This window comes from Micropterus salmoides, unplaced genomic scaffold, assembly GCF_014851395.1.
Source record: "Micropterus salmoides isolate LMB-PRFRI ecotype aquatic unplaced genomic scaffold, ASM1485139v1 Ms_hic_scaffold_15, whole genome shotgun sequence".
Classification (NCBI taxonomy): domain Eukaryota; kingdom Metazoa; phylum Chordata; class Actinopteri; order Centrarchiformes; family Centrarchidae; genus Micropterus; species Micropterus salmoides.
In genome coordinates this window covers 14,847,590-14,871,349 of record NW_024040596.1, presented here as the reverse complement: position 1 = coordinate 14,871,349, position 23,760 = coordinate 14,847,590, and the positions used below count along the sequence as shown (strand labels likewise).

Genomic DNA, 23,760 nt, shown 5'->3' with positions numbered 1-23,760 from the left:
AATTGAGCACCAGACTCATATGCATTTTTCCATTTGAAACACAGTGTATCAAAACTGTACATCACAAGTGTTTATAATGTATGTATATTCTTGCAGCTAACAAAATGATTACATTGCATTATATTTTCTGAGTTCATGCAGAGACAATAGGAAATTTTCATTCCAATCAGTGCTGAACAGGGTGCTGGTAAATTGGAGCAGCAAAACAATAATTCCACTGATTAGCCCCTTTCTGTGTGGCGTAAGTGAACTGTTTATACTGTGGAGTACCTCTGCAAGAGGAGAGGAACCAAAACAGCCTGATTAGGCAAAGAGTAATTGGATAAGTTCATTTCACCATGAGGACAACGCACAGGATGACAGCTTGCACAAAAGTCTGCAGCTTCTGTTGACTTGCATGAGTAATAAGGCCAGTGGTGTAGGATTTTTGGGTGTATGTCAATTTGTTGTTGAGCTTTGATGTTTAGATGTGACTGATGAGTGGTGCTACATTGTGTAAGCTCTATAGTTTAGTATCATAGAAAATCAGGTACTTACCCCTCCTTAATGCAGTAGAAGAACAAGTGTGTGTGGAAGATCATTGGGGCGTTTCATATTGGTTCAGTTTACAGTTTAGTGTCCTTTATATTTACAGACATTCAGAGCTGATTTCAGAGGCTTCTTATTAATGAACAAGTGTCTACAGCTACGCGTGCAACTCTTTGAGGCTGTACTAGGACTAAAGCTAAAGGCGTTAGTTTAGCATGTTACCATACTAGTTATTACTGTTCATCCAATGGTGAACATGAATGTCCATAAAATTATTTGGCATAATGTCTGATATTTCACTCCAAACCACAACTGTCAACCTCATGATGGCACTAGAGGAAAAGGCAGGGGATCACCAGAGTTTTTATAATTCATCCTCTGGGGACCATGAATATCTGTACAATCCATCCAATAGCTGAAATATTTCAGTCTGGATCAAATTGGTGGATAGACAGATAGCAGACTGACATTGCCATCCCCTGAGCCACACAGTTAAAAATCACTCAGAGATGGTCTCAGCGGTGCTGTTTCTTGTTAATAAAAGATATAGCTTCTTCTGTCGAAGACCAAGACATTTTTCTGATTAGGGGAAAGTGAAACAGCAGAACTTTACTGTTCAGACTTTATGAAAACTTCTCTTCAGTAGTCTTTCCAGTGATTCAATAACTCAAAGATTTGACTGAATCTCAGGTAGGCCTACGGTGTTGCCCATCATGACAACTACACATAGATATGAATCATCAATATTTTCTGCATTTATCACCATTGGAACTTGTTGAGAGACGATGTGACGTTATTATCTCGCAGGGCCTCACCTGTCAACGCTCCTTCACAGTTCATGTGTCAACACATGAATATGGATAGTTAATGTCAAGTGACTCCACCATGCACATTCCAAACATAGTGTCCCTCATCACAGCAATACTTTAAGCCAAGTCATCGTTCACCTGACAACCTCTTCCTCGTTGAATGAGATGGTATTCCCATTATGTCACAGTTGATTTATGTTGTTTTTTATGTTGCCATATTCCAAATCAAATTAATCTAACATGTAGGCGCTCCAGTAGTAGAACTACAACACAGCTAAAATCCTTCTTACTTACAGTAATAATTATCCAATAATATAATAATAATAGTAATAATAGTATTACAGGCACAGAAGACATTTTTCTGAATTATGAATATTTGATTCTTAAAATACATTTAGCTAATAAATATGTATGTGCTACTTTTTATTACATGAAATTTCAATGTAGGAATCTTATATGTAATGGATATTTTTATGTTGCAGTATTACTACTAGGATCAGAATACTTCAGAACTGAGGTGTCCTCATCCACTTTTTATTTGCAATAGTCCTGATATTATAAAACAAACTGTACACCAGTTGTGTATGCTGTAATTTAAAGAACATATTTCAGTCCACCACAGTTGCCAGTAGTAATGTCAAAAACTGTCACTCTCATGTGACAGATGGACGCCTAGGCCCCCACCTCCCCCGAGCTCTGCTGGAGAATCAGAAGGAGTCCTTAGAGCCGCTGCTGGCTAAACGGCCTGCTTCAGAGCCTCATTACCTAATCACCAGCACAGCCACAGCTAAGACGCAAATGATTAGGGAAAGACTGTCATCTATCATCTATGAATGTTTTCATAGATAGCTGCTATATATAGGTTTTTCTCTTAAATCATACTCCGTTTAGTTTATTTCTCATATTTTTAACTTAATGGCTAATTTAAGAAGCATAAAAATGCATCACCAGACACTCTGACCTTGATCTAGATTGATAGACAAGACTGTTGTTGCACTTGTTGCACAAGTCAATTTTAGTGGAAATTACTTAGACACTGTAAAGCAGGTTTCATACAGTTCTGACACTTGTACACAGAAAGTAAAATTTAACATATTCCTGAGTATTTTATTGTATTTGTTGTGACTCCCACTGTGCTTTTTGATGTGGATGTTTATTCTTCTCCATATTCTCTGCAAAAAAAGCTAATGATTTTTTTTTCTTCTAATCACTGTTTCACATTCGATCTCAAAAAGTCAATATAATTGATCCTGTGGCTCTGATTCTGTTGCTTGTACTGTATGTGTCACGTAAAGCATGTGTTGTTGTTGCTGGAAAAAAGATATTCTGCACTGATGCTCTCTCTGTGTGTTTGTGTCCTATCTCTGCAGGTGCTTTTGAGGATGAGGATATTATCCATGTTGAGGGGACAGTGGACCCAGTGAGGGATATGGAGATCATCCACGAGGAGCTAAGGCTGAAGGATGAGGAGATGATCGGCCCTATTATTGACAAGCTGGAGAAGACGGCCATTAGAGGCGGTGACAAGAAACTCAAACCAGAATACGTGAGTCAATGTCCCAGCAGGCCCTTTGCTCCCCCTCACAGCAAGGCACAAATAATAACCCTCCCACACACATGGCCAAGGAGAAAAAAAGTATGTTTTTTTTTAATCTCCCTCCAATAGGTCTCACCCCTCCCCCTGCCCCATTTTTTCCCTTTCTGAGATTGAAAGTGATCAGGGGTCAGGGGTTTTCTGCTGTAGAAATCATTAATAGAGAGTTACTTATTCAGCTGCTGACCCTGGGTCACAGCAATGGGCTAATGAAAGTGTTTCCACACAGCTCTTTTCATCTAAAGTAATACTCAAATCATGGCACAGCTCTTGCTCATGCTTATACACCTACAGCAGCTCAGGAAATTGTATAAGGCCATACAGTGGGTGACACATATGCCTACATCTCGCTATGAATACTGTAAATGTTTAGAATATTCTCTGACAGATGATTTCTTGGTTATATGCAGATAGGTGCAGGGCAAAATGCAGCTTAAGATCAGAAAAAAATTATCCACATCCTGCATGTCAGATCACAACATATGTGGATACACACACACACACACACACACACACACACACACACACACACACACACACACACACACACTCACACACACACACACACACACACACTGTAATGAGGCTGAGCAGCCAACATTAGCAATGATTTGGTTGTAAATGTCTCATGATGCCCTTCCATGATCGGAGCAAGATAGGATGGGCTAGTATGCGAGGGGACCTGGCCTTTCACTTGGAAAGGCATGCCCAATTTCAGGGCCCAGACACACAGAGGCTCTGACCACTCATTACGCTAACGAGAGGGGCTTTTTCACCTGCTGCAGAGGCCCCGTGTTTGGTTGGTTCCCCTCAGACTAAACCCGCCCCCCCTTACAGCCAACACCACTTCCCCACACCCCTGTAGCCCCACAGACAGGAGCCATTCAGGCTAGGCAGGTGGCCGCTTACGCACATAATTGCTAACAATTTTAGGCAATGAATAAAAATGATACATTACTTGTCAAAGGTTGTGCACACGTCGGCAAGTGAAATCTATAGAAGACCTCTTTAGATGGCAAAGAATGGTGCTTATCAAAGGCTGCACCAAGCTTTTAGATGGGAGGGATTGTGTGATTGTCTCACAGGCTGAGCCTGGCGTTTGACGCGCTCAGCTGTGCACAGACACATGTTTATGTCAACATCTATATGCAGAACATGTGCATCAAGACATGTCTAAAAACATACAGGTTAAAAGAAATCGCTTCTACTTTCTTTTGTCGAGCCAAAGGATGTTATGAAGTAAAAAGTAAATTTTGTGCAACTATTCTGATGGTGATTACTTCCTGAAATGTTCCTCGTTACTCAATAATTTACACCTTTGAAATAAGATCTAATTTTCATTGTTGCTCTACAGGTCTTTATGTGGCCTGAAATTTCATGAGCCAGAACTGCTTTTATCCAGCTTGTAGTAGATTTAAAGAATTGTTTTAGTAGCATTGAAATGAGAGGGCTACTTATTTTACTATTCATATATTTGGTTGTCATCATATAAGTAAACCTGATATGATACAAGATGACGCACCGTTCACACATATATAGAGCTGGTTAATTTGACACAGTAGTTTAGATTAAGCTGTGTCCTCAAAATCCTAAATAAATTTTTTTATGCACATTTTTATACGTTGCAATGCAATGAGACTACAGTAAAAAAAATGAGTGATTTGCTGATTGAAAAAAAGCTATATTAAAATTATGTGAAATTCTGATGATGAAACTACACAAATTTCTATGTTGCAAAACTCAAAATATGTCTGATGAAAATTTCAGATCAATTAAATTAAGGGACTTTTTTCTTTCAGAGAAATGCAGGGAGTGTAAGCAATTTCCTGTACACTGCTACTGCTATAAAAGGTATAGAAACACTATACTGTATTACTCTGAAAGAGAATTACTGTAGCCTAAATATTAGTGTATAATTAGGCTGTATAGCGTCATACGCTGCACATGCACTCCTAAAAGAATAATGTTGAATATTTGCAGATTGTGACACAAATAAAACAAGTGTTTTGAGGACATCTTGCTTTCATTCTACTTCCTGCTGACAAAACCCAGGGGATGATTATTGTAAACTTAAAAGGATACCAGTTAGGGTGTGTTTGTGTGTGAGTGTGTGTGTGTGTGTGGGGGGGGGGGGGGGGGGGGCTCAAATTGAAAATGAAAAAAAGGTTTCTTTGGTTTGAGTTTTAATACACTTACTGCTGCAGCATCAGTGCACAGCTGAAGATATGCTGTAAATAGGATTTTGTAAGGGAAAAAACAAACAAATTTATTTTAAATTTATTATAAAATAATATATTGTGGATAAAAATTTGCTGTCACAATGAAAAGTCACGTAATATTTCATTGTGACTTTAAGCTAAATTTATGTGCACACAGCAGCACAGTGCTCATTTATATGCATTGTTATAAAGATTTAAATCCGTTTTGCTGGTGCTGTGTTTACAAGAACAATGTTTCATCGCTTTTGTCCGTATGAATCCTCAAAATCCCTATCCTTACAAAACAATAATAAGAAGCCGGCCCACCAGCGGCGCTTCATGGTGGCAGGCATATGTGTTTGACCCCTGTGGGACCTATATGCCTTTTATTAACACCTGCCTGTTAGAGGAGCGCTGCACGGCGGCTGCGAGCTGATGAGGGAAACCTGGAGCGGGTTCAGCCTGTGTCACTGGCCGTTTGCTGTTTCCATTTCACAGATGATTAATCTCTCTGTGAAGACTTGGGACGGCGCGGGCGGAGTGTATGCAGCTCTTCCTGCGCTCTCTCCCGCTGGCTGCACTCTGGCTGCCTGACTAAAAGGCCTTTAGAATTCCTGTGGAGAGAGATGTGCAGAGAGTGAATGCAGCTGGCTGGGGGTCAGTGTGTGGAGCTTTTTCTGCCATTGTGTAATTGAGGCTCTGGCAGGATTTTTTCCTCAGTTCTTTCAAAAGGGAGTATGATTGTGAAGTGCTGCAAGGGTTTGGGGAGGGAAAAGGAGGTAGGGGGAGTGTTGCAGGGGGTGGGGGACTTTTTATATGAAGGGGGAGGTCAAGTTGACAGGAACAAAAAGAAAGTGTTCCGCTAATTTCTGTGGGGCTGGATCAACAATAATAGGCTCAATTTCTTTATTACAAATTTTATAACTACCTCCCTCCCATTTTCCCACCCTTTTCCGCTTCCAGATCCTGTCAAGACCCAGTCTTGCCTGTGGTCTCAACCCACAAGTACCTCAGTAATGAATGTAGCTTACATAGCTGGGAATGCTCAATATTTTCTCCAGAAGAAACAGTGAATAATTAGTTCTGTACCTCACTAGTGCTTATTCAGAATGACTTCACTCTGCAAAGTGCCTGAGGAAGAACCAATAATTTACACCTAACTAACCAACTTCCAATTAGTTCCCAGCACTTTCCAATTTTGTCTCCTCTCTCTATCCTTTTCATTAAACAGTCCCAATGGAATATTGGTGTACAAAACTGCAACTCTAAGTGAGACACCCCAGAAGGCATTTTGTCATGATTTAAAGGAGGGAAGGGGCTCTTGTGCATGCCATCCCTGTCAAAGCTGGGCCATTCCTGCTTGAATGCGAGCACAGCCATTGTTCATTTTGGCATCAGGATGCCATGCATTTAGGAAATAATTACCCCATACCCTGCTGGGTTTATATTCTTTTTCATCTACTTTAATGGCTTCTTGTTCATTCTCTTTTAACCCCAAACAGGACGTTATGTGCAAAATCAAGAGCTGGGTACTGGATGAAAAGAAACACGTCCGCTACTATCAAGATTGGAACGACAAGGAGGTTAGCCTTTGATGTCACAGTCAAATTTATTAATGTGATTTATCTTGCTAATCTTTTCATCTGACCTAAAAGTACAACTGCTGTTTCCTCCTCTTTTGTTTTTTTCCCGGAGCAAGATACGTCTTTTTTGCAAATCACAAGTTAATATTATGCACAGTCTTTTGTTGGTTGTATTTATACATTACTTTTATACAAGCTAATGACATCTGGCCGTGCTGATCTTGATTTAGAGGCTTTATAGTTGCACCCCACAGTGCCTATACACCAGACCCTAATTTGATTTGGCTTCACTCATCTCTGTCTGTGCTGCCCTCAAAGGCTACTTTGGAAGTTTGGATTCTCAGTACATGCCCTGTCTGTCGTTTTCACAGATCGACGTGCTGAACAAATACTTGTTTTTGACATCCAAACCAATGATTTACCTCGTTAACCTCTCTGAGAAAGACTACATCAGGAAAAAGAACAAATGGTAAGTGCTCCGAAGAAAGGCGGGAGGCCGTCTCATTGCACTCATTAATCATCACTAAAGAGCTTTCTTTCCACTTATGTACAGAGTTACATTGATTTCTACTAACTTTAATTGAATCTGCATTTCAGCTATTAAAAAAAGTGTCTGCATTTGTCTGTGTATGAATGTGCTGGGCTGTGAGTGTCTATGTGTGTGTGTGTGTGTGTGTGTGTGTGTGTGTGTGTGTGTGTGTGTGTGTGTGTGTGTGTGTGTGTGTGTGAGAGAGAGAGAGAGACAGTTAGCCTCGCTGATCTACTGAATGTGGTCTCCTGCTGACAGAAATGGTCATATCTTTTTGAGAGGATTTGCCTGGAGGTGGCACTACGTAAAACTCTAACACAACATCCAGTTCTGTAAACTCTCACCAGCCTCCAGACTCTGCACTTAATTAAGTACATACTAGCATATGGTCCCCATTTTCATCAAAATTTGTCATTTTCAAATGATATCAAAGGGAGTAAAGGCTTTAAATGAAAAAAACAAATAAACATACGTACATTAAAAGCCAAACAAGTAATTAATATCATCTGGAGAGAGCCAATAAATCACAAGGAATAAATATTATCTGAAAAAGCTTTGCTCCAAGTATTTGGTTTTGTTTTCACATGTTGTTGCTAAAGTAGCTTTACGAGCGTCACTTTACAGCCATGAAATTCCCACAGATCACGATGACAAGGGAGGCTTTCTTGATACACAGTGACATAAAAGAAAAATGTGTGTATACGCGCACAGTATGTTTTTGCTTTTCATTGCTAATATACAGGGAATTGTACTTTTTACTTTGCAGGTGCAACACTATTCATAATAAGCACTGACTCAGGATGACCTTTAATGCACTGAATAAACTTCTTCAATGTGTTTCCAGCTCTGTGATCCTTTGTTCTGTTCAAAAACACTTTTTATAGTAATGTTGTCATCTGGCCACAGTGAGAGCAGATCTAGAAGGCTGGTGTTAGACATCCATTATATCTGAAAGGGCTACTTTTCCACAATACAGCCGTTTTGCCAATAACACCAACTTGTGGATTGTTATCACACTTTTCCAATTGCCCTCTAGGCTTGTGGTGTCAAATCTTACAAAATTTGTTTTCGTGCTTTACTTGGCAGCATTGTATTACAAGGGAAGTTGTTTACCTATGACTGTTCCTTAAAATGTTTCTGACACGAAAGTATGACTGTCAGGCGGAGGGAGGAGGACTCATAAATCAAATGATTCATGGCATGTTGAACATCAGTCATCAGTAGGAAGAGAGGTTTTTTTCATGTTGCATGTGTGTGTGTGTATTTCTAACTGTGTGAAATGCAATAAATCTTAGAGTGTTTTAAACAGGCAAACAGTAGTGCTCAGGTGTCCTGAGGGATCCACGGTGAACAATGCTGACATCAAAGTGTTGATGTTTGACAAATGATGAGTCACTTCCCTTGTCCAGAGAGGAGCTCACACCTGTATGGAGATGATTACAGGTAGATCTAGCTGGCCCTAATTGTACAATAAATGCTGCTCTCAGCCCTAATGGCAGCTAGTCTGCAGCAGAGACGCCAGACTGCCATTTGGCTGTCGCCATGCCCCCGTGTTTTTCCACCAGCACAGTTGAGATGATGATACGGTTAAGGACTATTCAAAGCAAACAGCTAGACAAATTGCAATCTCAGCTTTAATGTGTGGAGGAAAAGAAGGCGAATCCCAGAATGAGGCAAATAAGCCAGTCTTATCTGTTTCTCTCAGGACATCTATTCAAGTTCCCTGCATTTTCTCAAGTACTGTTTTATATTTTAGGTGTTCTGTTCAGTACATGCTGCCAATGACGTTTAACAGCATGCTCGGCCAAATTATTTCATGAGTTTAATATATGTTAATTTCATAGATTTTTTTTATTTCAGACACTCAATTGCAGGTTGTAGAGACAGTTATGAGAACACAAGCCATTACTGCAGCAGCTTTTGTCTCACATGGGAGATTACAGTCATTTTATCAGACTTTTTGAGTCTCCAAACACAATCCATTGTTAACCAAGATCATCCTGTTTGGAGTATGGGAACCACATACCAAGCTGCCCTTGTTTAGACAAGAATACACAGTATTAGCTTTAGCAAGCCATCATTAATGGAGGGATCAGACGAGGAGCAAGGCCTCCTTTCATCCCCAGGTTCTCTGCTGGAGACAGTACATCATTTACTGTTGAGAGGAGCACATGGCTCCAATCCTATACAGTGTATGTGTATGTGTATGAGAATGTGTTCATGTGCATGTTTGAAGTCTGTTTCAGAGGCGACTCCATGCTCATTTGGATGCTCGCGTAATTGCGGTGTGGAGATCAAAGGATCGCTGGCCGAGTGATGTTCCAGAGGAGACTTTACCACACAGCCCTCTCCTCTGTGCAGAGGGGGCCGCCTGCTGCTCACCGCTCCCCTCTCCCCTCTAACCATGCACTGCCCCCTGCACATCCCCGCTCGTAAAAAATGATTAAGGCCGCATTTGTCATGTGTTTATGACTGAGAGGCATTGCGTGATAGGGAATGGCATCTACGAGAGTCTATCAAGAGGCTTTCTCCTCTTTCCTCGGCGTCAGTGAGCTGCCTGGAAGACTTTTTCTCTGCGCCACATACCGTAGTTTGTGTTAGAGAGGGTCATTAGAGCACTGTTGATGATGTGGTGGCTGCAGCCTGCCCAGTGTTAGCTGGTTTTCACTTGTCAATTAAGTTATTGTTTATTTTACAAGCTTGTGGCCTCACCATCTTTACCAGTCTTTACTTCTTTTAATAGGTTTGATATCAGATACTTATTCAATCTTCCTCCGAGAACTAAAAGCAGTCATATTTTATCATGGTAAAAGACACACTTAATACTCCAGTTTTGATGTGATGTTACTTCTTTCTTGTCATTTCTTTTTCTGTTTTTTTTCCTTCTTTTTCTTCTTTTGGACAATGTGCATTAAAGTAAATTGGTGCCTCTTAAGTAGGTGAGTTGACCTTTAAGGAAACCAGCAAGTGTGACCTGTGAGTGCCTCTGCAGTGTGGGTTTTTTCCTGGTGAGTGTAAGAACTGCAGGGTACCACTGCTTGGAGCTTTTATTAACTGTGTGTATATATGTTTGTGTGTGTGTGTGTTTGGGTCTGTTTGCCTGATTTGTCTATGTCTGTGTGAATGTATAGGAATGGGCTTGTGTGCTTCTCTTTAGTCTGTATAAATGTTCCTTGATTCTTATTATTTCACTCATTCAAACATTTTTAATACTTTATCACGTTGAGCATCATTTGCTTGAAATGTGTGTTACATTATAGGTACCTCTGTCTTGGTACTCTTTATGCTTTATGTCATCAAAACCACAACTGAAATAGTTACATACCACAGCTGCTCTTCCAGTCAACCTTTTTAATAATCTTTTTTTCCAGCCACAAAGGCATAAATTGATCTTTCGTAATGAATTGCCCCTCATTTTTGTCTGGGATGATGTAATTCAGAAAACCGTATGCCATGCTTGTACTCTCATCAGCCATTTCGGATAACTATGATGTTGAAAAGTCTGCTTGTTTGTCTTCAACAATCCCTTGTCTGGTTTGATCTCAGCAAAAGGCCTTGTTTCATGTTAAGGTGTTGTTAAGAAGGACACTGACTCAGCTTCCTTTATACATTAAAGGATAATATTGGAGGTAGTCTATATTTGTCTTATTGTCAACAAAGACCAACAATTAATCAGTCCTACAAACAAGTATTGTCATTTGTAGCCAAAACCTGATATTACCTTTTTGTCTGTGCCATAGAGCTCCATTTTTGTATAAAAAAACATATAAAAACACATGAATGAGCCATATTGTTGCACTGTGTGACATGTTTCTTTATTGCAACGAACATGGGCACTGTCATGTATATTGAGTCAATCTCACGTGATTGAGACTGTAGTGACACTGCAGTGACTAAAGCCGTGAAACCATGAGGTGACATTGTTGATACTAAGTTAAAAGAAATCCAACCACACTTAAAAGGAGCAGAAAGACAAGAAAATGTTATTTGCTGAGTATAATACTGTGGTTGGCCTGTAGGAGGAGCTTTGACAATTAAAGTAGAGGAAGCCCTGACAGGAGTTGCAGCATGTCAGTTGTGTACCCTCTGTCCTGAGACCTTAAACCTATTTCCTCCAAGCCTTCTCCAAACAGATCATATGGTAAATAGATCCTTTGTCTGCCCAGCTTATTGTTGTATTGTTTTGGTTTTGAAAGAATCCCCGTAATGAGTTAAACTAGCATTTTCTTTTTGTGTGATCATTTTGAGAAACAGACATTTACCTAGTACCTGTCAAGATTTAGAGATAAACTGAGATAGGGGGTGGAGGGCTTATGATTCACTGAAAGCCACTCCATGAGAGCAGTCACTGGAGCCCACTTCAGCTACTCCAAACCATAATTCCTATAAACACAAGTGAAACTTTATTGAGTGCAAACCACTGGCTCCATCCAAGTTTTTTAGGAAAAGCTATCTGGGGAGTTAGAGTTCTCTTTTCAAAGCCAGGAGGGAGACATATGATCTCTTTCTTCCTTTTTATTTTGTGCGTAGTTGTCCGCTCACTGCTTGTGCAGTGTGGGATCCTGAGAAACAGTTTCCCATGGTAAGATGTGTACCCTCTGCCCACAGTCTGTCCTAATGGACGCCTTTAGCTAGCTTTCAATGAGAGAAAACAACAGGAGAGGCTGTATAGTAAAACTGAAACAGATGGCCCTAATAAAGACCTGTCGTTCCAGTTAGCCTGGTTATTGACTGTCCCTAGCGCAGGTAATGAAAGGACACTGTTGACATGTGACCCTGTTGTCTTTGTTGTGTCCTGGTGGCGAAGACACAGTGCTGTTGTTGTAACTAATGAGACAGACCCTAAACCTGAGACTAACAGAGACTTTCTCGATTCTTGTTTGTTCTTTAATGACCCTGCAAAAAATCAGTTTGCACTCCAAAATCCAATACAGCTTGTCACTTCTCCCTCATTTACCAGGCCCAAGCCCAAGGACGCTAATGCTGAGTGGGTCTCATGCAGTTCATAATGTATGTAGACACCTCTGTAGCAGCACACTATGCTTGCTTTCTTCTGAAGGCACCCTGGGAATTGTTTCCCTGTAAAGCCTGCAGTTTGGCATTGCATACATAAAAAGAAATGTCTGCAAGTTTCAAGTCTGTCTAATGATACATTTTGATGGCTCTGTCTATGTTGAGCTGTGCTTTTCATTATCTTTGTGATAAGGTTAAGACTCACCACACATGCCACAGTGCCTGCAGCCTCGACTGCTCTAATGAGACAAATAAATGAATTTAGTGTTGCCATATACGGCTCCTGAACGCTTATTATCTGGATTATTGTTGAACTCTTATGAATGAGGGAGAGAAAAAAATGCCGAATTGGAAGGGGGCATGATTGGCTGATGTTACATATGTCCTTGATTACCTTCCTTCTGCTTTTATTCTAATAAGTGGCATTCTTTGTACTCCCTGGGACAGCTAGACAGTCTGACACACGATGAGAATAAATATTGCATGTGGTAGACATTAAGCTGTCATCCTGGAAAAAAAGAAGAGATGGAGAAATCCGTGTGATGTTCTTCGCCGCTACACTTTGCCTGCTCTTGTCACAATTGTCACATCTTGATGACTCCCCCCACTATACCCAAGCCCCCTTATTTTCTCTCGCCCAGTCAACTGCTGTGAATGACAGCATGGATACCCCATATAGAGAATTATTTTGGGTAATGTAAAATGTACTCCTCCGGGTTACAGTTTGAATTTCTGATGTTTGCGTATTTTTTATTCATACGCATCTCCCAAATAGCCTTAAATAAGGCCATAGCTTTCAATATGAGATATCGTCCCGACGATGATGGTAAAGACAAATTTTTTTAAAATGTAAGAATTTAATGGGTGTACTTATCAAAGAAAAAGAAAGTTGTTCAAAAAAGCTTGTTACCAGCACACCCTCAAGGTTTGTTTGAGGTATGATGTGAGATGATGCTCTTAATTAAAGCTGCTCCCATTGTGCCTGCACTGGGTTCTGTTTCCACCAGCCCATGATTGCTTTGAAGGCGGAAAGAAGTTGACAGTATTGGAGATTGTGTGTGTGTGTGTGTGTGTGTGTGTGTGTGTGTGTGTGTGTGTGTGTGTGTGTGTGTGTGTGTATGCGTGTGTGTATGCGTGTGTGTGTGTGTGTGTGTGTGTGCGTGCGCATGCGTGCGTGTGTGTCAGATCTCCTTCCTTGAAAATGCCATTCCATCCGGCCATGGCCACAGGGAGCAGAGAGCGTCTGCACTCTTGTCGCTCAGGAGCTCACCACTGGGAGGATGAAAAGCATCCCACAGAGCCGCTGACTTCCCAGCCTCAAAAGCCACCATGAGCTCATACCTCTCATATGTGTCTCCCTTCACAGAGGAAGGAAAGGGGAGGGGGTTAGTAGACGCTGTGTGCTGCAGCATCCTAACCCCCTAGTATGCTCGTCCCTGCAACTTGGGACCATCAAAACAGAGGGGAACCTGGGGTTATTACTTGATGAGTCTGTGCCTGGCATGCAATACAGCAGCTGCTGAGATATGTGAAACAGCTCAGTAACACATAACGGCCGGTGTACCCAGGTTCAGGTGCTGCGCCCTCCATCTGTGGGTGTGTCAGTGTTGAAGATGCGGTAGTGGATTACTCTTCAGGTCTGTCAGCATTCAATTGCATCTGAAAGGAGCACTCAAACTGGAGATGATGGCCCACCTTTTACAGGCTTAACTGGGTAAGCACTCCTAATAAAGCCAACCTGTATGAATGTATGTCAGACATAGTCCCAGGTCATTGTCTCAGGTAGCTGCCCCTGTACTTTCGAAACTCCCATTGTTTCTCTCTCCTGAGCCATTTAAGCAGATCAAAGCTCTGACAAAGCCCAGGGAAGCCCCAGGCATGTGGAAACACAGGAATTATCCCCCCCTCAGGATTCCCAGACAAAAAGACAAATAGACTAGGCCCAGAGGGTGGTCCCCTGAGGGACATCTCCATTCAAAGCCAGTCTGTTGTGGAAGTACCAATTGTTTTTTGTCATTTCACAATATATTGTGCTTTAAATAAGATGTATTGTAAATACAACAGGCATCAAATCTACATCTTAGAACAACACGACATGTTTTTCTAGATGTAAGATAAACAGATATTGATTCATATCGCCTTGTTTTTATCAGTTAGAATATCATGTTTTAGATTTGTAAAAGTTTAATAAGAGCACGTATTTTCCTCCTTGAATTGAGGGCAGCAGGGAAAGCACAAACATGGCTTGTTCCTTAGCTTTGTTTGAGCCTTCAAGCTGGTGAATGATTAGCAGAAATAATGTCCCTGTCACCCTTAATCACATTAAAACGTGGTTAACATTTAATTTTTCCCACTTGATATGCAAAAATTTCCACTTGATTTGCAGCAAAGGCCATTGGAATTCCATTATAAAAAGAATAAAAATTTCAGGCATCATTTGTTCAGAGAGGGATATCAAGACCAGAAAGTGCTGAATCTTTCTATTAACTGAGCAGTGAGAGATGGCACAGCAATGCTGGGACATAATGGGAGACTGACAAGACACAGACACACACACACATCCGCGATCTTTCTCAGTGGATTTCTTTTTGTGTAGCTTAGACTTGTAAAACCTTTTCAAAGACTTCTACGACAAAGAATTTTATTATTTGTATTATGGAAATTCACACATCCACATAGAATATTTACAATTTTCTCGAAAAGATGTGGATGATAAGCAGAAAAGAAATTATCCAACAAACATGATACAGCCCCTGACAGATACTGATACGATGCCATTACGCTTAACTGTTAACAGACCCTGATGCACAAAAAACATGATTCCTGTAAACGCTTTGATTTTCATGAACACCTTTTATAATTTTGAATTTCATGAATGAACAAAGACAATACAAAAATCTTGCAGCATGTTTCAAATAAATATTTTCTCCAATTTACACATCCACATAACATTACACACAAATAATTGGAAAGGACATAAATACAAATTTCAAAGTGGCATGGGTAGACATCGTCAAAGTTGACAGAATTGGTTTTGGGAGTCATGTTGATGGAGCACCAAAGCTCTTAATTGACAGTGCTTTGTTTCTGGAGTTGAGGGAAGGGGGTGTTTCATGTTCCTGTGGCAAGGTGTTTGTCTGGTCCTGTGTCACTCAGTGCAAGGACCCAGAGACCCCCGTGCTCATTTGCAGCTCACGTTCTCCGTCTCCGGCTTCACATTATTAAAATCATCCCTCAGCCTTCTACCAAGAGCCTCTTTGTTACTTGGCTGGCTTGGCTCAGCTCTGTCAAGTCTTCACCAATTACAGTCTCAGGTACAATGGTCTATTCAAAGGATCACAGCCCTTGACTGGTGTGGAGAGAGTGATTTGTGAATCATTATTCAGCCGCCTGTAGAGTATGCAATACCTGAGGAATGCAAATAACATGCCACCAAATAGACAGCTGTGCTGCTAAAAGTGACAAACTACATCTGTTATTATCTCAGATTGGATTTTTTCCCCTCTTGGAGTGCTCGCCATCTCCTATGTTTCCAGGTTTTCAGCTTTGACTAAATGTGTTTTATTTTTCTGTCTTTTTATTGGTGAGACATTGGCGACTACCTCATTGTGCTGGCAGTCAAACGTCATATCTGCATCCATAGTGCGAACAGAAAGGGAAATATTAGGTTGCGGCTCTTAATAGATGTGCATCTGAACAGACGGACACACTGGCATATGAGCTATTTCAAATTTACCCTGTAGTATTATTCTAGCTTGTTGGGAAAAACACCCAATCAAAGCAAAACTGTGCCCTTCCTGCGCCCGTTACCCTGATATATATTGTATATTGATAATCATTAGATAGGAGCAGTGATATGTGGGTGCTGTAGATGATAAAGCGGTGACATTGTTATTGGAATAGATGTGGTATTGAGGTGGTCGGTCCCTCCCAGTCTTTGATTCTTATGGGCTTTAAACAGGAAACTAGGATTACAGATAATGACAGGGACCCCTTAGAATCAATCCAGCCCAGGAGCTCTGTCAGGGCCGCCGTGTGAAAATGGATTTGTGTGATGCTGTTCTTTGAGACCTGTCCAATCCCAGCCTGAGAGCTTGTGGGGCTAATCTCATAATTGCTCTAACCCCCTTATATTGTTCTGACTGAGGGTTACTATTAAGTGTGAGGATATCTTTGTCCTGCAATGTCAGGTGTCCTACTGGACTGGAAGACCAACAGAGAAGGGTGGTAAAGAGAAAGACAAAGACACATATGAGTAAGGAAACAGGCTTTATGGTGAATGTTTAGTTTGGAAGAATAAACTTTACATGACTTTTAAAGTGGAAAAAATAGTGTAATAATATTGTGTGTTTTGAACTGGATGGAAAGTAACTAAGCACATTTACTCTATTATAATACTTATGTGTACTTGATTATTTCCATTATACTTGGACTCCACTACATTTCAGAGGGAAATATTGTACTTTTTTACTTCACTAGATTTATTTTACACCTACAGTTACTATTTAAAGATGATCAATGGTGGATGAAGTACACAAATCCTGTACTTGATTAAAAGTACAAATGCCCTTGTATAAGAATACACTAAAAGCAGAAGTCTTCATTTTAAATTTCTACTTGAGTCAAAGTACAAATCTTCCTGCTTTTAAATAAAGTATCAAAAGTACTATTAGAATGGCTATGTTTGTCAGGGCCAAACGATCATCAAGACAGTTACCAATTAAATTTCTGTCATTCACCTAATCGTTTCAGCTGTAGACTACTTGTATAAATTGTTGGGTCAATTATTTTTTTAAATCTTCATATTTTTTGTGTGTAAAAAATTTAATTGTAAATTAACTAGTAACTGAAGCTGTCAGATAAATGTAGTGGAGTAAAAAGAAGAGATGGAGAAAAAGAAGTGGAGTAGAAGTAGAAAGTGGCATGAAACAAAAATACACAAGTACAATATATACCTCTATTTTGTACTTAAGTACAGTTCTTGAGTAAATTTTGTGCATTAAACACACATATGTCTGTGCTATTGCTATTGGTAAATCTCTGTGAATCTATGCTCTTTTGTATAAGCACATGTCAAATTTTCAGTTGAAAACTTTTATGGAGACAAAGTCAACTCTCTGAAAGAAATGCCACCTTTAGAGTGCAGTTTCCTGCAAACACTCATATGTTCAGCTGCTTTCATGAATATGCATACACCAGCGGATAACACATGCTTTCATGCTAATCAAGTCCTCCAACTAATTTTATGGCTTCTGATTTTTTACCAGGTTGGTGAAAATCAAGGAGTGGGTGGACAGTCATGATCCCGGAGCTTTGGTCATCCCCTTCAGCGGTGGCCTGGAGAGCCAGCTACAGGACAAGAGTGAAGAAGAGAGGAAGAAGTACTGCACAGAGCACAAGACGCAGAGGTTAATTAGCATTCAGTCTCCCCACACTTTATTATCAGCTGTGTCCTCCATGCACTCCTTTAATTGCATGTGCTGATAGAATAATAAATGGCAGAGTAATTACCATTATAAAGCAAAGGATCCCTCTTCTTACTGAACAACTCAGTCAAAGGGTTTTCCTCTAAATTAAGTTTTTAACTGTCATCTGTCATCTGTAGGTATAATTATAACTTGGGCATTTTGGGTTTATTGTTCTCCTGTGAAAACCTTTATGGAGAGAAAAATTGTGACAGCAGATTTTTTTTCCCCTCTTGGTGCAGAACGAGGCATCGGGTTGAATTCTTAAAAATGCTAAATGAGTCTTCAAGCTTTCTAATTAATCAAGGGAACCATTGGAGAGTTGAATGTCTTATGTGAAATGAAGTGACCCATCTTATTCACTTAATGAGTTTATATTGGAATGAATGGGGCCTTGCCACTGAAGTGAACTTTGTCTAGGCATCAGTGGCAATAAATAATACTTAAACAGTTCAGACCCCTCGATTCAAACTGAAATTTCTGTCCACCAGTGCTCTGAGCAAGATCATCAAGGCAGGCTACGCAGCCCTGCAGCTGGAGTACTTCTTCACTGCTGGACCTGATGAGGTCCGTGCATGGACCATACGGGTAAGAGCCAGCTGCCTGCTGTGCACATACATGTGAGTGTGTGTACCAGATATGCACACACACACACACACACACACACACACACACACACACACACACACACACACACACACACACACACACTGACACATACACACAAACGAATACACACATTGCCCCACGTTCCACCCTGCTGGCACCCTCACTGATATCACACACTTTCAACTTTGTCATGGTTGTGCTTTAGCTAGTCATTACAGGCCAAGGATAACTTCAATTACTGGTGAGCTGCTGAACAGTGAAAGTGGGGGCTACATTGATTGAGGAGGGCAACAATTGATTTTGCCCATTACGTCCATGAGAATGTTTCCATCCTGTGCAGATCTGGCTGCCCTCCTCCTGCCGCTGGAGATAAGGAGCCTGTGCATTGTGCCTGCCTAATCTGTGTGACGGAGGTTGTCTGTGCCAAAATTGATGTCGCTTTTCATTCGACTGTTTGTGGGCCTTGCTGGGAGCTCCTCCTCCTCTGTGCGTCTCAGTTTACAGAGCCCGGCTCGCCAAGAGCTTTGTGCAATGGGATCGCAGGATTTACATCAGTACAGATGTTGGCTTTGCATGCTGGTATTGTGTAAATATTCTTTCTTTTTTTTCTTGAGCAAATTGAAGGATTGAGTGCAGAAATAAAAGGGTATTTCACTGGTCAGGAGTTATATATATATTATAATTTCTATTATAAGTTCATGTAGGTGGTTTAAATTTAAGTAACTTTTTGAAAACTCAAGATTTGGGTTGCATCCTGTCACACTTAATCATATCAATTCTTCCATCCCATCAGAGATTTCAAGGGATTGCAATTTTAAAGAATTGCAATTTTCCACAATGGCATCTATTTAAAGAATCGCCAAGCAGATCATTAAAGTTTTGTTCCCTGAATGTCAACTATGTCAGTTTACACATTTTGATGACAAAGAATCTGGAAATTTTCTATGTTGTCTTTGTTCAGTATCCTTGTTGAATAGAATGCTATATTATATTTATTTGGAAGCAAAAATCTCATGTTGTGTGTACACATTATACATGTCTATGTCTATTTGTGTATATATATATATATAACCCCCTGACAAATATTCACATTTTGATCATAAATTTATGGATAATTTTTCCACTTTTTCCTCACATAATGATTTTATTGCTGTACTTCACATGAATATCAAACGTATATGTAAGGAACAGCTACCTTCAAATGACTAATTTAAATGTGATTTGGTATTAATATTAAATGTGTTGTTGCAAATTAGATGAAACATGTCCACACATGTTTGCAACCAGGAAAATGTTTGCGGTGGCATCTCAGACGTGTGCAACCCAGAGGGGAAGCTGAGCTCACTTCCATTTTCTTTTCTTTTTTTGTTTGTTTTTACACAGGACACATTACATTTTAGTCAGATGACATCACCGAGTTTAGGTGCATACTCGTCTCAGCTTGACTGATGTCCTTTCTATTTACAAAAAAAAAGTCCTGAAACACTTCAAAGGCATCCTCAAAAACACGCTTGTCCTCCTCCACATAACTGATTACAGCCAGCCTTGATTGTATGTGAGGAGCATTTAGTCAGGTAAGCATCAGTGAGTAACTATATTAAGCCAATACATCTTGCATTGTAAAAACTACACTCAGTAATGTCGTGTTCCTAAGTCCTTTAACATGCTTTATTAGGCAGCCTCGAGGTGACTATTATCTATCAGCCTGCTCTGCATAGCTCTTAACTAGGACAATGTGGATCTCTTGTAATGCTCCGTATGAAAAAAATCCCTCCCTTAATCTATTTTTCTCCAGATAGACAAACCTTGATGCTGATTAATGGTAGTTAAACTCACAAGCACTCTGTCAATGAGATTGCAAAGAGATGGTAATGTATTAGAGTCATTAAATACGCATCATTCTTTTGGCATGAAATATGTTGACCCCAACCTGATTATATACATAATTAAAACTGCTCAACAGTTCCTGAGCACAGAGCTACAGAGCAGAGAGAGAGCGAGCAGGTCGACAGACAGGAGTCATAATGATGCACAGAAGCCACGTCACTTATTTGGGTCATTTGTCATTTCCACCCAGCATTATTTCAGCGCATATAAATTGCACATTTTATCACTCGCCAGTTGTGTCTTAAAGAGGATTCAAGGTGCAAGGAATTTATAAAACTATTAACTAGTTTTTGTGTTTTGTAAATTGGCATCGGTAATAACTAAATATAAGTTTTGAAGATAAAATCATTCATGTTTATTCAAAATCAATTTAAAGACATACTCCAGCAGCTCTGCTGTGCTACCACACTGAAATATTATTGAAGGTTTGAAATTAATTTGAATTACCAAACTCTGGTGTGCCAAAATAGTAAGGCCTAATGCAGTGGCCTCTCACTGCAACACTGGGTCTTCTTGCTGTCATGACCAGAGAGCCTGAGCAGCGACCCACAATGAGGCAAGATTGCTTGGACAGAAATCAATACCAACACGAAATGGGAATCAGAAGGCATTGATAGCGGTGCTGGGTCCTTATCGGTGTCCAGGCTGCCCTAGCAGGGCACAGCCGAGTGGAAAGCTATCCAGAAATCAGGACTGAGGCAAGAATACCCCCAACTACAAACACCCCTGAGTGATGCTCACAACACTATCACCCTATCAAACACCATGTCGCTCGCATGCTGTAATCCATCTTCTCCAAAACAATTCATTTGTCCTCTCTTTTCCTTCCCTGTGACAGAAAGGAACTAAGGCTCCACAGGCTGCAGGGAAGATCCACACAGACTTTGAGAAGGGCTTCATTATGGCGGAAGTAATGAAATTCCAGGATTTTAAAGAGGAAGGCAGCGAGAGTGCTGTCAAGGTGAGCAGTCAGGGTGCCAGAGGATGAGGGGAAGTCTCCTGTGATCAGTGGAGCTGACAGTCGCCACACAGCTCCTACTGCAAACTGCTCTTCACCTTTACTCAGGGGAAGAAATTACTGCACACACTCCAGCACCACTCCTGACAAGCCAACTGATTCTGGCTCTAAACACTGCCATTCTGCTCCAGCTGTGCATATCTTTATCACAATGTGTCTTAACTGGCTGATGGTAGTTCTTCCTCGTGGCTCAGCACAGTCACTCAGAGGTAGCACTTCTTCACCTCACCAGGCGTTTATCAGATCTATAGAGTGCACTGTTAGCTCAGAGCTCTCTGTTGCCAATTCCCCAAGCCACCATAGGCGTGAGACAGTGATACAAAGCGGCAAGTTAAATAAAGTGTGAAATTCCTCAAATAAGTACTGTGTCATGGATCGGTTGTGCAGAAATACAACTTGCATATCTTGTTTTTATTATGGCCGGTGTTTGTTTTGACCTTTTACCTGGGGTGTGGGGTGTGCACACTCCTGTCAAATGTAATAATTGATTTCATGGTGAACTTGTGGAGACAATAACTGGGCACCAACTAAGGAGGGACAACATGCTTCAAAATGCTTTCCTACTACAGGTATTGTTTTTAGGTTTGGCATTTATTTAGTTTCATTTTGGCAAACTGTCATTCAGCAGTTGAAGGTACAGATTTAATATTTAGTTAATTAACGCTGTGGGATGCAAGATTCTCTTTTTTAACACTTCATGTCTGCTTAGACACATTTGTAAATGTAATTCTCAGTTAATTAAATTAAAGCAGAAGGGACTCTAACCTAACTATGTGTGACATTTGTGAGCTGCAGCTGTAAGCCATGCTGTTACAATCCCACTATCACCACCATCAACTCCATGTGCCCACTTACAGACTCAACTAATGTAATTATGGTGACACACAGGGACCTGCAGGGACCAGTGTGAAAAGGAAGCACTATGAAAACATTTAAATCTCTTTACTATTCAAGCCTTTTTTAAATACGTATTTAATATTTAATGCAGCGGCAGTGTATTGTCCACACCCTTCATAAGCTGCAAACAGAGGGTGAAATGTGTGGGTCTCTGGGGAGTTTTCACCATTGTTATCCGAGGTTGAGATCTGAGTGTCAGCTCCTTACTGCATGCTCTCTTACTAATCCCTCCTTGGGCCTCATAAGAACATGGAGCGTTTTTGACTGTGGCATTAAGGTCTGTGCTATTTAATGCCAGTTGTGGGAATAGGCTGTCTGAATAGGGCCAGTGTACGGGGATATCACATTATTAGTAATCATATCTGCTTAAGCCAAGCTTGCTGCTCCAGATGGCTGCTTTCAAGTGCAAATGAACCAGTTAGACGTGTCTGGTTTAATACATACTCAGGAATCACAAATAGCCATTGATTTTTTTCCTGTCTCCCTCTCCATCCAGTGTTTCTGGTGGTATTGAGCTTGGATTAAATGGTCTCCTGAGCCTTTAAAGGGACATTGATTCTTCTAATTAATTGTGCGCTGTGCAGAACCAGAATGCATAAACCTGTCCATATTAGCACTTCAAGTCAATTATTTTGAGTTTGCCGGGAAGGAGAACAAACACTTACTGTATACAAAAGAAATGTTAGAACTTATTTTGTTTCCTTGAGAAGTTTGATAGTGCTGTAATCAAAGACTTATTAACATTTTGTGCTTGTGCACATGAAACTGAAATGAGCAGAAGAGAGGATTATTCACTCAGTGGGAATTCAGGCACCCCTCGAACAAAACATGGATGCAAGTGTGTGTGTGTGTGTGTGTGTGTGTGTGTGTGTGTGTGTGTGTGTGTGTGTGTGAGAGAGAGAGAGAGAGAGAGAGAGAGAGAGAGAGAGAGAGAGAGAATATGATGTCTGCAATTAGAGTAAAGTTAATATACCTGATAACATGGATTGGACACTAATCCTGAACTATTATTTTCTATTATTATTTACAATGTACACTGATATTATGTATGTGTTGTACTGATGAATGAAAGTAGCTAATAGCTAAAGTATGTGACAGTCCATTACACAATATTTTGTTAATATTTTTTAATGTTAATTTTGGTTTTCCTTTGTTATCTTACAGGCAGCAGGAAAATACAGACAACAAGGAAGAAACTACACTGTTGAAGATGGAGACATCATCTTTTTCAAATTCAATGCACCAAATGCACCAAAGAAAAAGTGACACAATAACGATCTGTTTGTTTACATAACTGACTGTGCTTGTTACTCCTTTTTTTTCTTTCTTTGGCTTGACACCCAATGCCACACTCTTACTTTCTCCCCCCCTCTCTGTACCAAAGCACAGGGTCAGTAAACTCTGACAGCTTTGCTATTTAAGATCAGGTTCGGCCCCCACTCCAAATTGTAGCAGCATTTGAAGGAGCATATTACTCTCCAGATACTTCATTAATCTCCATCACGGGTGCCAGCCCTGACACAGCTGACAGCGGGGACAATGCCACCTGCTCCTCTCCCCCTTCAGCAGATAATGCATGTTTTACAGTAGCCCAGATGTCTACACTCAATAAAACATTGGACAAAACCAG

At 40.5% G+C, this 23,760-nt stretch overlaps 1 protein-coding gene across 1 annotated transcript in view; it reads left to right on the top strand.

Annotated features, from left to right (window-relative positions):
• LOC119903541 (obg-like ATPase 1) overlaps positions 1 to 23,760 on the top strand; it is a 39,605-nt gene extending 15,845 nt beyond the window's left edge. Inside the window, exons 5-11 of the mRNA XM_038719798.1 lie at positions 2,708 to 2,883; positions 6,632 to 6,712; positions 7,084 to 7,181; positions 17,522 to 17,662; positions 18,211 to 18,307; positions 21,054 to 21,176; positions 23,295 to 23,760. Of these exons, the coding sequence (XP_038575726.1) occupies positions 2,708 to 2,883; positions 6,632 to 6,712; positions 7,084 to 7,181; positions 17,522 to 17,662; positions 18,211 to 18,307; positions 21,054 to 21,176; positions 23,295 to 23,396 (818 nt within the window). The 3' untranslated portion in view covers positions 23,397 to 23,760. The remainder of the gene's footprint in view (positions 1 to 2,707; positions 2,884 to 6,631; positions 6,713 to 7,083; positions 7,182 to 17,521; positions 17,663 to 18,210; positions 18,308 to 21,053; positions 21,177 to 23,294) is intronic.